The 19885-nt window shown below is 41.6% G+C and overlaps 1 protein-coding gene across 1 annotated transcript; it reads left to right on the forward strand.

The window, feature by feature from the left end:
• Positions 1–8410: 8410 nt before the first annotated feature.
• Positions 8411–19251, forward strand: LOC311054291 (uncharacterized protein; the record flags this gene model as incomplete). Its single annotated transcript, XM_084070167.1, has 3 exons — positions 8411–8627; positions 13778–13924; positions 19208–19251. 3 exons carry the CDS (start codon positions 8411–8413, stop codon positions 19249–19251), a joined length of 408 nt encoding a protein of 135 aa, XP_083926293.1.
• Between the last annotated feature and the right edge of the window lie 634 nt (positions 19252–19885).

A 19885-nucleotide genomic window follows, 5' to 3' on the forward strand; every position in this document is an offset into this window, starting at 1 on the left:
TCTAAAAAGACATATGATGATCCATACAGGGGAAAAGCCATTCACTTGTACAGTTTGTAACGAAGGCTTTCGTCAAAACAGTCATCTAAAAAGCCACATGATGATCCATACAGGGGAAAAGCCATTTACTTGTACAGTTTGTAGCAAAGGCTTTCGTCAAACCAGTGATCTAAAAACACATATGAGGACCCATACAGGGGAAAAGCCATTTACTTGTATAGTTTGTGGCCATGGCTGTATTCATAAGGCTCATCTAAAAATACACATGAGGACTCATACAGGAGAAATGCCCTTTACTTGTAATGTTTGTAGCAAAGGATTTATACAATTGAGTCATCTAAAAGGCCACATGATGATCCATACAGGGGAAAAGCCATTCACTTGTACAGTTTGTAACGAAGGCTTTCGTCAAAACAGTCATCTAAAAATCCACATGATGAGCCATACAGGGGAAACTCCATTTACTTGTACAGTTTGTAGCAAAGGCTTTCGTCAAACCAGTGATCTAAAAACACATACGAGGACTCATACAGGGGAAAAGCCATTTACTTGTGCACATTGTAACAAAGGCTTTTGTCACAACAGTAATCTAAAAACACACATGAGGACTCATACAGGGAGGAAAAACCTTTAGTTGCACTTTGTGACAAACACTTTGGTCTAAATGCACATAGATTAATACGCAGAGAAGCTGTTAGTTAAACAAACTGTTTTTTTCAAAGGATCAATCTGAGTTATAAATAATATCAGACAAACGTATAATGTAGGGCTGGGCCTTATGACTTCAAATCAATATCATTCTCACCAGTATTTATAGCTTTTGCCTCGATTATTTATGTTTAATGAGCAGTGATAATGCATTGTATAATTATTATAATGTATTATAACTATGAGAATTCTGGCCAAAATAAAAAGTCTGTAAGTGACCTGTAATTATGAAGCTGTGTGATACTTGACCTTATAAATTATAAATGGCTTTATAATATGTTATGCTTATTGTTATTAAGCTTGGTATCTATGGGGTTTTTATAATTATACAGTGTTAATAAGCAGTATTATAAGTATATTTATAAAACATTATAGACTGAGCACAGCCGCTGTCAGCTCAGCCATTCACTGGTCTGGCACCGTTATTATGAAGCACCAACATCTCTGTCGTAATTCACATGTTCAGTTATGATAATTAAATAACATTCTGCATTCATAAAACATTCTATAAGCTGTTCAGCTTTTCAGAAACAACACCACGTTGCTACCTACATGTAGGCTATACAACATACTATGATCACTACCTACAGGTAGGCTATACAACATACTATGATCACTACCTACAATACATGTAGGCTATACAACATACTATGATCACTACCTACATGTAGGCTATACAACATACTATGATCACTACCTACATGTAGGATATACAACATACTATGATCAATTACACTCAAAGGTGATGATGGGCCAATACAAGGTTTGTTATTTTTAACCACTTAAGCACCTGTAGTCTTAGAGAACTAGATTGAGTTAGCGTCTACTCCAAATCTCTTTGCCACAAATAGCAGATCTACAAGTTCACAATGTGTCACAAACGTGAGGCATTGTTAACTTGTAGATCTGCTATTTTGGCTAATGTTTCCCCCTAGAATATGGACGCTGGGGTTCAAGTGGTTAAATCAGTAAGTGTTTAACAGGCTGTGTGTTAAAGGTTAAAGATGCTATTTGTTGTGGCAGCTCAGGGGGAATGGAGGCAGGCCTGACAACTGACAACTGACTGATCACACTTGTATGGCGACTACCAAACATCTTATTTAGTCACCGAGAGGCTAAATCGGGGGGAACGTTTACTTGCCAGACTCGCTGCTTGTCATTAAACAAGTAAGACGCGCAAACGCTGGAAGCGAACGCATCTCGAAATATGTTGCAGGTGTGTGCATTTTAATCAGAGCATTGTGTTCTTCATGGCCACACTGTAGTGCAGGCGTCTTTGTGTGTGTGTGTGTGTGTGTGTGTGTGTGTGTGTGTGTGTTTGTATGAAACCCTGCTAGGCACTCTGGTGCACTCTGGAGGCTGCACACAGGCAGTGCACGCACACAGACAGACACACACACACACAAGCCGAGCAGGATTTCATAGTAAGCTCCACTTGGGCGGAGGCGCGCCTCCTTCCGCGTTCGCAATCACTGTTCCAGGGTACTGCGTTTGTTCATTTTATTTAAGTTTAAAAGCATTTCATTTTAGCGACATCATGACAAAGTGAATCATAGTAGGTTATACCGCGCGGTTAGCAAAGTTTGACTTCCCCCGTTCACCCCCTCTCCATTTCATTCATGAGAACCTGTAGGTGAACAGCTGACTTTACTACCACTGCCTGACTGACGTAGCACCCACACCACGTGACCTCTTTGTGAATGGCGTGACCAATAAATCAATTAAAAACCATAACAACCCATCATAGCTGCCTATACCTGTCACCAACAACACTGTTATTTGCAAGTGAATCAGATCAGATTTGTGTAAGGGACACCGTTGTATGACAAAGCATAAATAAATTACACTGAAGCAGTATATATCCTGCTTCAGTGTCAGAATGTCCAGACTGAGACACATCTTTAGAAATCAGATTTGAATCACATTTCAAACAAGAATCAGTTTCCACGTGGTTTTATGCAGTTCAGACCTGATCAAATAAATCTAGTTCCAGTCTGGATAGGACAACAATGTGATTTGGGCTGCCAGTCTGAACAGGGCCTTTTAGTGAGCAGAGAGACCAAGGATCTCTCTTAGTCGTCCTCAGACGAGCTTCCATCGGAGTCTCCAATCCTTCCGATTCTCCATACACCCGGCCAGCTCCGCAGAGCTTTCAGCTCCCACATCCTTCTTCAGGACGTCCACATACGTTAGCACGGAACGTCCTCGTGATCGATGCCCGTGCGTTGGTTCCCACAGGACCAGCCTGCTGGCCGGGAGCTCCCGATGTCTGTGGCAGTGGCCGGCCAGTCTCATTCAAGGATGGAGAAAACAGAACAGCTTCATTACATGGAAGGAAGTGATGTTGTAGAAAGATCATCTTCCAGATGGTTCTATGGTTCCTTGCCTCTACACATACAGGTTGTTGTCTCCGCCAGGCCGAAAGGCATGGCGAGAGAGTATGTTTTGCCCCCTGTCCGTCCGTCCGTGTGTCCGTCCGTCCGTGTGTGTTTGTGTCATTCTATCTGTATACAGCTAATCTCCGGCACCGTTGCTTGATTGCAGCAAAACTGTGCACACACACTCCCTGGATGTCACAGTTGAACCTTTTCACATGGGCCTTTTATAGCGGCACCAGGAGGCCGATTTGTGCAAAACATATTACTCCTACATATTTTGTCCAAAAATCCCGCAAATCGGTACACAGTATCTCTATAGAGCACCGAAGTCTGACGTACTTTACACATCCTATGTTTGTCTACCTGGTTCGCAGTTTTCAACCCCCATTATGAATCCCCATAGACGTATTTAATATCGCGTCAAATAAGAACTGTGTTCCAAAAATAAACAAATGACCCCGGCGGTTTTACTCTTATGGATATATCAACCGACGGTGAGAAAACGATAATGTTACTTCCGCCGAATTAGTTACATTTTCGCCAGAAACAGACTGTATCAAATATGAGTGACTGACTATCATAAACGATACAGAACCTCCTCCCTGACAATATCGCCAAGACAGTTTGTTTATTTTTGGACCACAATTCTTATATGAGACGATTCTATAGTCATTAAACGAAACAGGTCTTTTAGATTTCTCATATCCCATCCTGATTGGCTAAAAATGGCTTCCAAAGTTTGCAGGAGTGCTCCGTTTTGAACAAAATGCCTCAAATCATGAATACAGCATACAATTTCCGTGAAATTTTGGACGCATATTTCCACTATGCCAAGCAAGAAATGCCACTTGAAAATGTTCAAATCAGCCTCATGGTGGCGCTATAACAGGCCGATTCGTGTTTTTACCTATAACTGCACCGATATGTGTAAAACTTTCGTATTCGCACTCTCTAGAGGTCAAGGAAAAACCTTTGCCCTGCATTTTTCACATCTGCCTTTTATAGCGCCACCAGGAGGCCGACTTATGTAAAACACTTTTTTTATATTACTCCTTCCCGATGTGTTTGATTTTTCATATTCCATCCTGATTGGCTAAGACTGACATCTGCCACCCTTTTAACATTGGCCTGTTATAGCGCCACCAGCAGGTCTAATTTAGCAAAACACATTTTTTGAACAAAATGCCTCAAATCATGAATGCAGTGTCCGATTGCCGTGCAAGGCCTAAGAAGAAATGGCACCCTTTTCACATTGGCCTATTATAGCGCCACCAGGAGACCACAATAACCTACCTGACCTGGCGGAGACCTGTGCTTTTTTTAGTTTCCTCTGTTGTCCTTCTGAACAAAGAGAACTTCTAATGGGGAGTTGGGGGCTTTTAAGGGTTCCTTAATTGATTTACTGCCACAGGTGAGTCCTGGTTCAAAGTACCAATTAGCTGCAGCAATAAAACAACGTTTCACTTCTACCACCCCACCAAGCTCCAGTTGGGGGTGTCGTTTGTCTGGCTGTCCTTAAGATAAATTACTGGACATAATAATGTAATAATAATAGTTTAATCTTAGACTGGAATAGACCTTTTCAATTAAACAAATTAACACTGTGTTTCATTCAAGTCAAAGTAAACAGAGTGGGTGCTGCTATTGTGCATGTTTATTTAATTAGTATCATGGGTGACACCTGTACAGGGTGTAACATTACACAACTATTTATGTCAATATTCAGGCAGAAGAGAAGTGCTGAGGACACATCTTTTAGTCACACAGAGGAATGTCAGTCCTCAGAAATATAACAATGTGTAGAATCTGTATTTAAGCTGCCCCAACATCCAGATCATCATAAATATCAATAACATATAATATCATAAATAACAATGCGTATGTATCCTTGTAGTATCTGTATTTAAGCTGCCCCAACCCCAACATCCAGATCAATGTCAGACTCCTATTGCCTTCCGAGTTATGTGAAATTATCCAAAATTATAAAAAAAAATGTATAACATTCATGTTATTCAAAAGAACGTGGAAGGCAGTCCCTCCATCCAGCCTTTACTCAGTTACACACCTCCTCCACCAGGTGGCGAAAGACAACAGTGCCTGGATCCTTTGCTGCTCATTGATTGATTGATTGATGTACTTTATTTAGTAAGACATGAGAACAGTACATGACAGTACATAACAGTACATGGAAGTACAAATTCGCAATACAAGGTCTACTAAACTGGATAGCTCAGTTAAGCACGTAGCTTGTTTAAGATGAGATCCCCATGCACACAAATCATGTTGACATATAAGAGACAGACAGATATACACACTACTATACAGAATGTCATACAATCAGTTTACAGGTTACTGGTATGAAGGGTGAAAAATATGTACAAAAAAGAAAGAGAGGGGGGGGGGGGGGGTTAGGTTAGGACATGGGGTAGGTTAGGACTTGGACAGGGGCCATTTTTGAATTGCAGCCTCCTGAAGGTGTATCTTTAGGGCATTTTTGAAAGTGAGTAGGGTTTTGCACTCCTTTACTCCTTTTGGTAGGGCATTCCACATTTTAGATGAATAGCATGAGAAAGAGTTCATTCCCTTTGTTGTGCCAAATCTGGGTTGAACATGGTTTGTGGAGCTGCCTCTGGTGTTATGATCATGGACTTGATTAACATTTTGGAAGTATTTTGACAAATACAGGGGGATCCCAATGTTGTGGTGTATCTTGAAGACCAGGCCCATAGCAAGTTGCTGTACTCTGTCCTCAACCCTAAGCCATCCAAGCCTAGCAAAATGATCAGGGGTTAGATGGGTTTTGTAATTGAGGCCAAGAAGTAGCCTTACAAGTTTGTTTTGGGATGTTTGGAGCCTTGTTTTTAGGGCCTTGGAGGTGTTGTGATACCATGAAGTGCATGCATAATCATAATGACCTTGTATGAGGGCCCCTATAAGAATCTTCAGAGTATTCTTACTGACTTTACGAACAAGCCTCCACATCCTCCGTGTTATTTTGTGGACCTTTTTGATCGTCTTTTCAGCGTTTTTGTCACCTGAGAGGTTTGCCTCCAAGATGGAACCCAGGTAGGTAATTTCCTCCTTTCTTGTGATAACATTTTCACCCACTTTGATCGTGAAACTCTCAGCCTTTCTAAGGTTAGGGTTGGACCCAAAGAGGATGGATTCAGTTTTACCCAGGTGTAATGAGAGTTTGTTGTCGGAGAGCCAGATGCAGATCTTGTTGAGTTCAGTGCTGAGAGTTTTCTCAACCTGCAGCCTGTCCCTGTCCGAGACCAGCAGAGCCGAGTCATCTGCGAACAGGAACAGTTTGCAGTCGCAAGCTGAGGACATATCATTCACATATATCAGGAACAGTAGTGGTCCTAGTATGCTTCCTTGAGGAACACCACAAGTCACTGGGAGAGGAGGGGACTGGGTGCCGTTTACTTCCACCACTTGCTCCCTCCCCTCCAGGTAGGATCTCATCCAGTTCACCGACGTGTCATCAAAGCCTATTGCTTTGAGCTTATTGATCATAATTGGGTGATTAAGTTTAACATGCTTGTTAAACGTTGACCCAGAAGTAAAAATGCGTGTTATATCCAGTGTCCACTGTTGTAATGATTTTTCTTTTTACCATAACCACTCGAAACCTAGCATCCCTTTTCTGAGGAGAACTTTAGCCAAAAATAGCCGGAACCAAATGGACCCTAACGGGTCCATTTGGTTCCATTTTTACACTCTCAGAGTTACATTAACATTGATTTTACAATACAAATTGGAGTCCCAGGGCTAGAAAGGCCATTAAATGGGGGTCCGTAGCCCTAATGCATGTCAAACTGGGGGTCCTTGAAATTAAAATGGTTGAGAATCACTGCTAGAGAGCCGTGAAAATCTTCTCTTATGGGGGTCCCTGGCTTATCTTTTGAAATGGGGGTCCGCGGGCTAATAACCCACTGAGCAATAGTCGTCTATTAGACGTCCGTCTAAAACAGGGTTATAATTGGTCTACTGGTGAAAGTTTTTTAGCGGTCTAGGCTTAGCCTAGACGTTGATTAGCTGTTTTTTAAACGTCTATTTATAGACCGTCTATATTATAGACGTCATTTCAACGTCTATAATATAGACGGTCTATAAATAGACGTTTAAAAAACAGCTAATCAACGTCTAGGCTAAGCCTAGACCGCTAAAAAACTTTCACCAGTAGACCAATTATAACCCTGTTTTAGCCTACCCCATAGACGTATTTTAGACGTCTAATAGACCAAAAAATGCTCAGTGGGAAGAGTCAATTTGGGGATCCTTGACATGAAAAAGTTTGAGAACCACTGGTTAAGACATCCGTTAAAAAAAAAGAAAAAAAAATACATATATTTTTTAAACTTTTTTTGTGGGTTCTGAACCAAGATATCATGATTTGAAAATGTGCTGCTCCATTCATTTCTTATTTAACTTCTTACTGAAAAATGCTGTATCTCGCTTCCTAAGCACTTTTTTTTTACCTTGAAAAAATCTCTGGCACTGGGACAACACAGCCAGAAATAAGTCTGGCACTGAAGAAAGAAAAGATTACAACTTTTTTTATTTTTTAATACTGCTGTCTCAAAGATAAATAATAAAAGATGAACAATAAAGTAGTTGATTTAAGAGTGTAATTGATGTTGAATTGGGGATTAAATAAGGTGGCTAGCTACGATTTTACATTCACTTCGATCTTACATTCAATTTGATGTTTATCGCTTGTACTTGATCGTCTAAACACATTGTATTGTACTTATGATCGTATGTGATTATCAGCTCAATGGACTGTGGAGTGAGCAAAGATAACACAATAACAAAAAAGGAAGAAAAAAAAAACTAACTAAAGAAGAGATTTAATCTCTAAGAAAAAAGCCTGCCATTATTGGTAAAGAGAAAACGATAATGCGTTGAATTGACCCTATTCTGAAATAAGGGCCTAAACAGAGATTGAGGAGGGATGCATTTATTTCTCCCTTTCTCTCTCCCCCTCCCTGTCACCCCACACTAGAAAATAAAAGATGCATCTCTCTCTCTCTCTCTATCATTTATTCAGTTACACACCTCCTCCACCAGGTGGCGAAGGGCAACAGTGCCTGGATCCTCCTGTTCATGCTTGTAGCACGTTGACCCGGAAGTAAATGCGTGTTGTTTATTTTCAGCGTAATGGTGGAATTGTTGAAATTCCCCTGTTTGTAGAATCACTTCTACAAATCAAAATAGAATCCTCTTCGTAGGAACAGAGAGCTTTACACAATATATAAGTATATTACAGTAGGAAGAAGAGCGTGGATAAAAAGTCTCATAAAGATAAAGGAGGTAAAATGAGTCAAATGGAGTCTGTACGGCTGAAGATAAAGGAACACATGACGTCGGTGGGAGAGGAGATATCGGGTGTTGTCAACGAGCGCCTCAGTGCGGCTGCAGAGTTCATGTGCAACCTCTTCCAGAGAGAGATAGAGACACTAGAAACTCTGCTGGAGACACAAAACAAACTGCTGGACGTGACGCTACAGCCACACATCAAACTACACAGAGCAGGTTGGTTCTAGCCCCATTTGGAACCTCTCCCTCCGCTGCAGCCCTGAAACATAACTGTCATATCGTGACAGTCACATTTACAACCTCTACATCTACATAAACGTTCATATTTCAAATATAAAGTACTGACCCCACCGCCACGGATGTAACAAGTTAAAACATGGGGGGCCCAAGTACCCATATCTTCCGTATTGTTCAATAAAACGCATTTTACTTCGATCAGTGGCCATTTTTTCAAAGAGTTATAGGGGCCGGGCATAGCGACGTCACAGGGTCGAGACGCCGTTAAATCAGCCCACTTTCACTGCCATCTTGAGGGAGTAGATTGACAGCTGCCACAAGTGTAGAGTAGTGTAGTATAGTCTGTAGTCCTGTGTTTGTTGTCCACCAACCCTTTTTTGGCTCAACAAAGGGAAGTAACTCGTTCTCATGCTATTCATCAAAAATGTGGAACGCCCTACCAAAAGGAGTAAAGGAGTGTAAAACCCTACTCTCTTTCAAAACAGCCCTAAAGATACACCTTCAGGAGGCTGCAATTGGAAAATGGCCCCTGTCTAAGTCCTAACCTACCCCCCTACCCCCCCCCCCCCCTCTCTCCTTCTCCTTTTGTACATATTTCTCACTCTTCATACCAGTAACCTGTAAACTGATTGTATGACATTCTATAGTAGTTGTGTATATCTGTCTGTCTCTTATATGTCATCATGATTTGTGTGCATGGGGAACTCATTTGAAACAAGCTCTGTGCTTTTATGAGTCTTCCAGTTTAGTAGACCTTGTATTGTGAATTTGTACTTCCATGTACTGTTGTTCTCATGTCTTACTAAATAAAGTACATCAATCAATCAATCAATCAGCAAGTAGACGGTATACATTATTATCTATCTCTAACTTGTCTGTTGCTCTAATTTAGCAATGGTACGACAGTGCTGCATTATCGGATGCAATGCCAAGGTTTCAGACGTTAAATTAAAAAAGTTAAATTGCACACATTTCCAACCTGGAGGAAAAGCTGTTGGAGATCAGATGTCGGAGATATCAAAGAAACGGCTTGGCATGGGTATCTTAAATAGCCTACAATGAGATTGAGCTAACAGCTAAATTGTGTTTCTCTATGTGTCCAGTCTGAGAAACGTAGTCTAACGTGGGTGACTCACGGTCACGGTGGCTGAGTAAACAGCTGTCTGTCTGTCAGCAAGTGTTAAGACGTCGGAGATATCAAATAAATGTAGTATGGCTTGGGTGTCAGCTGACGAAATAACATAACCTTCAACAACATTCCCAAACACATATAAGCTCAAACGAGCATGACAGCACACAATCAAACATATAAACATCTGTTGGAGGCGAGGCGAGCATCAGCGTTGCCATGTCGGCTTATTATAAGCGACTTTGGGCTTCTTTTTCTGTAAAGTTGCTTGTAAAATTAGTAGTTTTGTGTGGCTTATTTATAAAGTGTACTTGATTATTTAGGCTTATTTAGGTGCTTGCTTATTTAGGCTTTAAAAAAAAAAAAAAAAAAAAATTAAACCAGTGGTTCTCAAATCTTTTCATGAAAATGTTTTGTGCCAGGGAGCATTTGTGTTGTTAGAATGTTTTAAAAAATATTCCAAATATTCTTTATTTTATTGCAAGAGTTTTTTTTAATAACCTATGTACAAGCTCACGTGAGCTTGTAGATCGGCTATTTTCAAGTAGCCGATGTCACTAAGCCACTTCTTTTGGGCTTGTTTTCATAGACCTGGTTGCTTATTTCTCTCGCAAAATATGGCAACACTGATCGCAACAGGTCTGTTGTGCACTTTCTCAATGATCAACAATGAACAATATAAAATTAATAATAATACTTCGCTATAATAATATTATAAATATATATATAAATAATCAGTACTCAAGATGATATTTTATTTCGGTTACACAACTAAGCAACAAAACGTTGTTCTTTTCAGATAAAATGAATGATTGTGACTGACTGGGCACTGTCATCATTACATCTGGTCTAGCCGTCTAGGGCACAGATGTAATGACTTTTTCCAGGTAGCGTGCCTTAGCGTCTGCATTCAGCTTCTCTCTGTATGGTAACTCTCTGTCACGCATTGCCAGGTCCATCTTCTGTTCTTTACCAATAAATTCGCTGTAGTTCATGACACGTAGTGACTCGTGGGTAACTGTCAATGTTGTTGATACGAGCTGTTGTTATGGAGCTCCCTTAATATGGCCACCGGAACTACTTCAGCCTAAGCTTGGCCACGCCTTTTGCCCGGACCCTATAATGTATCAGAGTGCAGTACACCTCCCAACCGATAGGGTCACGTAGAATCAGAATCAGAATCAGAATCAGGTTTATTGTCACATCACAGGTTTACAAGGTAAAAAAGTGGGTGAAATTCGTTTTTGTACATCATTCCCATCGCAACGTTAGTTCCATAGAAAGAAGAGTCGGGAGAGAGAAGAAGAAGAGGGGAGGGGGGCAAGTGTGAAGGAGATCGAACAAGAGAACAATAGAAGGCCAAACAAGTTATCTACATATTTGCAAAGTACCTGAGATAAAGAAACAAACTAAGGTGCCTGAGCATAGCAGCAATGTATGTATACTGTGCATGATATACTTATAGACGTTAAGGTGCTTAGAGAGAAAAAGCGCAATAAAAAAAAAAAGACAAAAAAAAAGTTTGTGCATTAAGTAGTTGAAAGCATATAGAAAATGGCCACCGATCGGATTAAAATGCTTTTTATTGAACAATACGGAATATACGGGTACTTAAACCCGGACGCTTTAACTTAATACATCTATTGCGGCTGATAACAAATCTAGGGTGGCCGTACGTCCTCTTTTACCTGGACATGTCCTCTTTTGGGGGGCTGTCCGGCCTGTCTGTTTTTTTTTTGATAAAATCCTTCAAATGTCCGGGGTTTTGAGAGTTTGGATGATACCCCCCCCCCCCCCCACACTTCTGGGACGAAGAAAAACAAAAAAAACTCAGACCAGCCCGGAGGTTTCTACGGGTGGAAAATGAAACGCTCGTCCTAAAACACACTACCCCATTTTTTCAGCGGGCCGAGGCTGCTGGATTAGACCCGGGGCGAGGGTGTTTTAGGACGACGGTCCTTCCAGGGAGGTGCGCGAGCAGCGCGATGGAGACGCGCCAATGTTTCCTTTTTGCTTGATATTGTTTGATGCCGAAATAAATCATGACTGATAGACATGAAAGAAGACCCTTCACAGCTAATAGGATTTTAAATCGGTTCAATGTAAGATCAGCCGGCAGGCTAAGCCTGGGAGATTTAAAACTGTATGACCTGCATTAAAATATTCAGTTCCAAACAAATTGCTCAAGTTTAAAATGTTTACTGTGTCAGCCATCATTACAACTTACAATTTCCAATAAATAAATATGTAATAAATATGTGCACAAAATTACTTGAACTAAACAGTGAGCAAATATCAAAAGTGGTCAACAAAATATAGCTCTCCCAGCTCACCCTACCTCCATGGGCAAACCAACCAATAAAGGTGAGCAGGTGAGAGCCACATTTATAGTCACCGGAGGCCACCCACAAAGGCACACATACGGTATATTTGAAATCTGAACGTTTATGTAGATGTACGGGTTGTAAATGTAGAAATTTCAAAAACCAGGAACAAGTAGCGCCATGACGCTTGTGACAGACGAGCGTCATGTGAATCATGGCTACCTCCGCTGTATAGCTCCGAGATGAGGTTCTACATTACTAGGTGCCTGTAGGGGGGGGGGGGGGGGGGGGCACATCGTATCCAAAAAAGTAAAGGTCGACCCCCCTGTTCTTAGATGTTTAAATTTTTAGCGCTCAAGGAAATCTAACCGACGGTTGAAACAAACGTTTATATTGCTTTTTTAGTCAGCCTGTGGCATGTTTTACCAATGCAATCTTACAGGAGCAGTACTGTGCATGTGGACGGGTACAGGAGCAGTACTGTGCATGTGGAGCAGTACTGTGCATGTGGACGGGGGTTAACTGGCCACTGGCTGAATAAAAAAGCTATTTAAACGCTTGTTTAAACCCGTCACTAAGATTTTCTTGAGCGCTAAAATTGTAAACATCTGAGAGCAGGGGGGGTACTGCCGCAGCTCAGAACAGCCGTCTTTAGATCTAGGCTAAATCCGCTTATTTCCGTCCCTCAAAAATATTTTTTTCTTGTATATATCTGTAGTGTGTGGTCCGACTGATGTCACTGCTAAGCTATTGCTACATGGCCGCAGCCATTGTTGTTTACAGATCTGATATAGTGAAATCACGTTCGAAATCTCGTCCCGCGATACTTCCACCCGCCATTCTGGAGCCTGAAGGGCGGAAGTATCGCGAGACAAGACTTCCGACGTCCCGGACCACTATCATCATGACTTAACAACCTCAAACAAGAATGACCAAAGTCATAATAAAGCCGCATGCGGCAGGCTTTTTTGGCCCCAATCTTTTCATAGACCTGATTACTTGTTTTTTGGATTGCTTGTTTCTCTCGCCAAACCTGGCGTCGCAGATTAACGCTCTAATGTTTTTTATATAAGTGGTGGCAACATTTTGTGACACCACACTGGTCTTCCCAACAATAGCTAAGATTGAAGTCAGTGTGAACATGGCCAAATCATAACTTAATAGCCAAACTAGGTCTAATGAAGCACGCTAGCATTTAGGCTAACCCTCCGGCCTCTCCCTTTCTCTCTCTCTGCTGCAAAGAAGCAGAGGAGGGTACTGCAAAGCGCCGTGTGAAGGACAGCCAGGACAGCCAATGACAAATAGGTGTCAAAGGAGGAGAGGCGGGTGCTACAGAGCGCCGTCTCCCCAATGGCTTAAAGGGGGGGAAGTGTGAAGGACAGCCAGGACAGCCAATGACAAATAGGTGTCAAAGGAGGAGAGGCGGGTGCTGCAGAGAGCCGTCTCCCCATTGGCGGGAAGTGTCAAGGACAGCCAGGACAGCCAATGACACTTAGGTGTCACTAAATGTCACTCGGGTGTCGGACTAAGACTAGTGCTGTTTATAGAGCCGCGCTGCTTTCAGCATGCGGCTAATAAAGGTAGGAAAACGCTTAGGACAAAATTCTCCTTTAACTATACTTTGATTTGTGGTGCTGATTCTACCTCTTCTGTCCTCTGTCTGTTTGTGTGTTAAGAGGTTTCATCTGAACATGAGCAGAAGAGGAGTCCCTGTCTGGTCCAGGAGGAACCACAACCTCCACTGATTAAAAAGGAACAGGAAGAGGCTGATGTGTCAACATGGACATTACTACATAGGAAGACCAGGCGCGACGCTCTTTCAGGTAAACAAACAAAACAAAAAGAAAACTATATTTACTAATTTAATAAGGCTAAAAGCAGTACAATCAGCCCATATAGACTGCTAGGTCAGATGGGTGTAGATTCAGAAACAAAGTAAAGTTTCAAGATGGTTGTATTGGACGCAAACGTATGCTAGTGCCTCCTTAAATAACAGGTACCTAATTTAAGGACATTTTAATGAATGTCTGTTGTGACATGTGACATGTGTCCAAATATCTAATCAATCACACCTTGTATAATCGTAGATCTCCCTTTGGAAGGGTAAGTAGAGCCGTGGCCAGTGGATACAACTCAAACAAGTGTCTTTTATGGCGTTTATTTTCGTTCACACACAAACACTCACACCCTAACACTGTACTTTGTTGTTACAACGGTAGTTAGCAGGTTATAAACCTGCAGATAAACATAGAAAATAGCAATCATTACACATCTTCACAAGGTATAATATATATGCAAGAAATACGTTATGTCGTGTACCTTATTTACATACCATCTGCCCACCACGGCTCTCTTTGTTACTGAGTTATTAATCTGAATAATAGACAGGAGGGATTTCAGAAAAAAGGCCTTCTATAAGGAGGTTAGAGGCATTTGGGGGTAAAAGTTGGGAACAAGGCCATTTTACATAATTCAAGGGTGCTGAATCAGAAAAACACTGTTCCCAAGCAAAATTCTTAGTGCTTAACCTCCTAATTTGCATATCAAAATGGCTGCCGATTTTGAAGTATTTCTTAAATAACTCTATAACAAAGCAATCAAATCTGACAAATAAAGTTTATATTTTTATATTCTGAGGGTCAGACAATGTGTGGAAGGTATTTATAATGTAATAGATGTAAATAAATGTAAATAATGTAAATAAATATGCAAATTAGAGGCCACTATTACAGAAAACGGTTTCGTACTTAAAGTGATCCATCCGCATCCCCCTTATTTTATTTTATCTCTACTTATCTGTATTTTTACCATCCTTAGGACATCTAAAATAAATATTTAGATCATGTAAAAATCCTGGTACATTTGGCCCCTGATGACCAAAAAATAAATGTGACGTTCCATAAATACGCTATCATGGGGATTTCTATCTTGTATAACTCACCCCCAGGAGGAGTTAGAGCCACAGAACTATAACTGAACACAAACTACTTTCAACACAACTATATAGAGTGGGATGGGGATGGCTAAAGGTACACTTAGATGGCCAACAGGGAAAAAAACTATTGGTCGTGCACACACAAACTATTGCCCGTGTACTAGTGATGCGCGGGTTGACCCGTAACCCGCGGGACCCGCGGGTCAACCCGCGGCGCGGGTGGGTCATGTCAGAATTTCGGAGAAAATGATGCGGGCTGAGGGTGAGCGGGTCACGCGCTCTCACACGCAAAAAAAAATAAAATAATAACATGCTCTTGTTTTGTCTTTATTCCTAATAAGAATAAGAATAATAACAATAAAACAGTTTGAATACACTTGGGGATTATTTTCTAACCATAATTTTACAGAATTAAAACAAAAATGCGGGTCGCGGGGCGGGTTGAGCCATAGATTTATATATGGGTTCGCGGGGCGGGTTGAGGCGGGTTGCGTTCCGTGGCGGGGCGGGGCGGGGCGGGTCATGAAAAAACCCGACCCGCGCATCACTACCGTGTACACAGTGGTTAATCCCAATGGTCTGAGTATCTACAGGGCTGACAAGGGACTAGTACAGCCTAGTACAACCTAATAGAGCCTAGTACAACCTAGTCTTAACTAGTCCAGTCTGTTCCATGCTAGTATAGCCTAAATCGCCGTCCCCTAGTCTGTTCCATCAAAAGGCTGGACTAGGCTATGGGTGTACTAGGCTTTACTGTTGTAGACTCTACTGGTCTCTAATAGACTGTATTCCAGTAGGCTGTGCTGGTCTGTACAACGCTATATTAGGCTGTACAAGGCAGATCTGTACTATGGTCTACAAAGGTTCATGCAAAACTATTGCTCGTGCACACACAAGCTATTGCCCGTGTACACAGTGGTTAGTCCCAATGGTCTGAGTATCTACAGGGCTGACAAGAGCCTAGCACAGCCTAATAGAGCCTATTAGAGTCTAGTACAGCCTAGTACAGCCTAATCTATCCTAGTCCAGCCTTATCAGTCCTAGCATAGCCTTGTACCCCCTCCCCTATTCTGTTCTCCCAGAAGGCTGGACTAGGCATGGGTGTACTAGGCTGTACTATACTAGACTCTACTGGTCTATAATAGGTTGTTTTAAGCTCTAGTAGGCTGTGCTAGGCTGTACTAGGCTCTATTAGGCTGTGCAAGGCAGATCTGTACTATGGTCTACAAAGGTTCATGCAAAACTATTGCTTGTGCACACAAAAGCTATTGCCCGTGTACACGGTGGTTAGTCCCTATGGGTTGAGGATCTACAGGGCTGACAAGAGCCTAGCACAGACTAATAGAGCCTATTAGAGTCTGGTACCACCTAGTACAGCCTAACATATCCTAGTCCAGCCTTATCAGTCCTACCATAGCCTTGTACCCCCTCCCCTATTCTGTTCTCTCAAAAGGCTGGACTAGTCATGGGTGTACTAGGTTTTACTGTACTAGTCTCTGCTGGGCTCTAATAGTCTGCTTTCAGCTCTAGCAGCCTTTGCTAGGCTTTACTGGGCTCTATTAGGCTATAAAAGGCAGTACTTTACTTTGGCCTACAAATGTTCATGCAAAACTATTTCTCGTGCACACACAAGCTATTGCCCGTGTACACAATGGTTAGTCCCTATGGGTTGAGGATCTACAGGGCGGACAAGAGCCTAGTACAGCCTAATAGAGCCTATTAGAGTCTAGTACAGCCTAGTACAACCTAGTCTAGCCTAGTCCAGCCTGTTCCATGCTAGTATAGCCTATACCACCCTCCCCTAGTCTGTTCTCCCAAAAGGCTGGACTAGTCTTGGATGTACTAGGCTGTACTGTACTAGACTCTACTGGTCTCTAATAGGCTTTTTAGTGGCGCTAGCCGCTCCATACCTGACTTTGTCCGTGTGCGTCAACGTTCTGATTGGTCAGGTGCGTCAACAAAGTGATTGGTCAAGCTTCACGTGACACATGGCTATAAACACATTATAAACACATATAGATGACAAAATGTATCAAAGGCGCCGCCACCTTCACACAGGGTGTGATTTTTTAATATCTAGTAGGCTTTGCTAGGCTGTACTAGGCTATATTAGGCTGTACAAGGCAGATCTGTACTATGGTCTACAAAGGTTCATGCAAAACTATTACTCGTGCACACACAAGCTATGGCCTGTGTACACAGTGGTTAGTCCCTATGGTCTGAGTATCTACAGGGCTGACAAGGGACTAGTAAAGCCTAAAAGAGAGTATTAGAGTCTGGTACAACCTAGTACAACCTACTCTAGCCTAGTCCAACCTGTTCCATGCTAGTATAGCCTATAGAAATGATTTCATGTGCATGCCATAAGCAATGCACAACACGTCGTTGCAAATGCCGGAAATCTGGGTTACGATGCACAGCCATGTGTGCATGTCAGCAACGGAGTGATGATCAACCTCCTTGTATGAATGTGGTCTAGTGTCTAGCTTGCCTTCTTCAGGAAACACTACCCTTCCTCTTTGCCTGGCCTACTTGTTGTTAACTAGTTGTAGGAACTATTGTTGTATTGTTGTATTGGATCTATTAGCTCGTGCTCATTTGATTTGGCTATTTTATCTCATGTGTTTATGAAAGTAGATAGCTGATATATTGCACTTTTACCTTAGCGCTAGGTATACTCTTGGTTGCTTGTTTTTACAGGAAATGCACTTACGACCTCTGGTGATTAGTAGTTTCGTTCCCTACCTATGTTGAATGCACTTATTGTAAGTCGCTTTGGATAAAAGCGTCTGCTAAATGACTGTAATGTAATGTAATGTAATGTAATGTAATGTGTCTAGACTTTCGTTCAACAATGGCCAATACAGTATCTTTAGAGTAATAAACCGTTATCTGTTATGGGGGCCGCTATTTTGCATATTTCGGAGTAGGCTGATTATTATATTATTATATTATATTATCATATTATATTACTTACAAATTCTTTACTCACATTGTAGAAACTGTATATAGACACTTCATTTGTCAATTTTGCTTGCCTGGCCACAGACTTATTGAAGATAAAGGTGCGAATTTGCCAATTTGGCAGCCATTCAGATATGCAGATTAGAAGGTCAAAAACTAAACATTTAGCATGGGGAAAAAGTATGTATTTTAGATGTCCTAAGGATGGCAAAAATACAGATAATTAGAAACAAAATAAGGGGGATGCACCTTTTGCACCGTTTGAGTACTACGGTACATGATTTTATGTAATGGTTTGCGTATTTATTTACATTTATTTACGTTTATTACATTACAAATATCTTCCACACATTGTATGACCCTCAGAACATAAATATATACACTTTATTTGTCAGATTTGCTTGCTTTGTTATAGAGTTGTTTAAGAAATACTTCAAAATCGGCAGCCATTTTGATATGCAAATTAGGAGGTTAAGCACTAAGAATTTTGCTTGGGAACAGTGTTTTTCTGATTCAGCACCCTTGAATTATGTAAAATGGCCTTGTTCCCAACTTTTACCCCCAAATGCCTCTAACAATCACATATTTCAGAAATCCCACCGGTCTATAACCCGTGCAAGGGAAACTGACACATGCGCAGTACACTGGGTCACGATGGCAGGCATAACAAAATAGCTAAATACCCATCAGAAAATTAGGTAGTAAATACAAAAATCACCCCACTACTAGGATAATACTTTCTATGCGCGGATTAAGCCGCTAATCTACCTAAATCTAATGAAGTATCCACCTGTTTCCTAGGCCTTTCACTGTGTTCCACTTCCTGTCTTTCGATCCAATGAAATCCAATGAAACCGGTCAGATGACCAATGACATCCAATGAAATCCGACAGGAAGTGGAACACACAAGGCCTAGGAAACAGGTGGATATAATAAATCACGTGAAACCGGAAGTACGTAATTTCTCCGTCAAATTAGCTGTACAAACGGTCATTCACCACGGGATGGCGCTAGAAGGCCACATAAGTAGGTACATGTCAATAAAACACTCCACCCTCATCATAATCATGGATAATTCCACAACATGGCTCAGCAGTATACCAAAATATGAGCACAACTCAAGTGTCAACAAGTGAGAAATGGTGTGAGAAATCTCGCAGCATACCATTTCAGTTCCCTGTGGTGGTGATCCTGTCTTTTCTACAAGACCTACTGGACGCAGGCAGGGCCATGTCCACGTTAAAAGTCTAAGACTCCCTGACCAGGCCTCCTTTCGAGCCACTGAGTCAGATTGACATAAAGCATCTGTCTCTTAAGACTGCGCTGCTGATGGCTTTAGTGACAGCTGAAAGGGTCAGTGACCTTCATGCACTGTCAGTACACAAGGAGTGTACACAGTTCAATGAGGGGGCTACGAGAGTGGTCAAACCCAGACCCGATTTTGTGCCAAAGAACCAACTGGTTCCGAGTGTCCTTGTGACCTTGGAGGCTTTTTCACTCGCCTCCTTTTGTCTCGCAGGAGGATGAACGGTTGCATCTTTATCCGGTTCGGACCTTGAAATATGTGAGCTGGTACAGTGCTTTAGGCATCAAGTAGTCATTTTTAATTTTATTACAGATTGTTGAAGTACAGAATATAAGCTTTCATCATTCATTGAAATTGGAACACATTTGAAGAAGATGTGACCATTTTAATCTTGTTATCTATAATAGTCCAAACTGAGATAATCCCTCCTAAAGAATTTCCACTTCTATAGCACCTCTCAGCTCCAGGTAATGGGCGTGAACAATGGGTAATTTATTCAACCTAGCCACTCCTCTAATCACTCCCCCATTGACACCTTTCAGTCAGCTGTCCACCATATAGAAATTTGATGCAACACAA

This window comes from Gymnoscopelus microlampas, assembly GCF_963454915.1.
Source record: "Gymnoscopelus microlampas genome assembly, chromosome: 10".
NCBI classification, from domain to species: domain Eukaryota; kingdom Metazoa; phylum Chordata; class Actinopteri; order Myctophiformes; family Myctophidae; genus Gymnoscopelus; species Gymnoscopelus microlampas.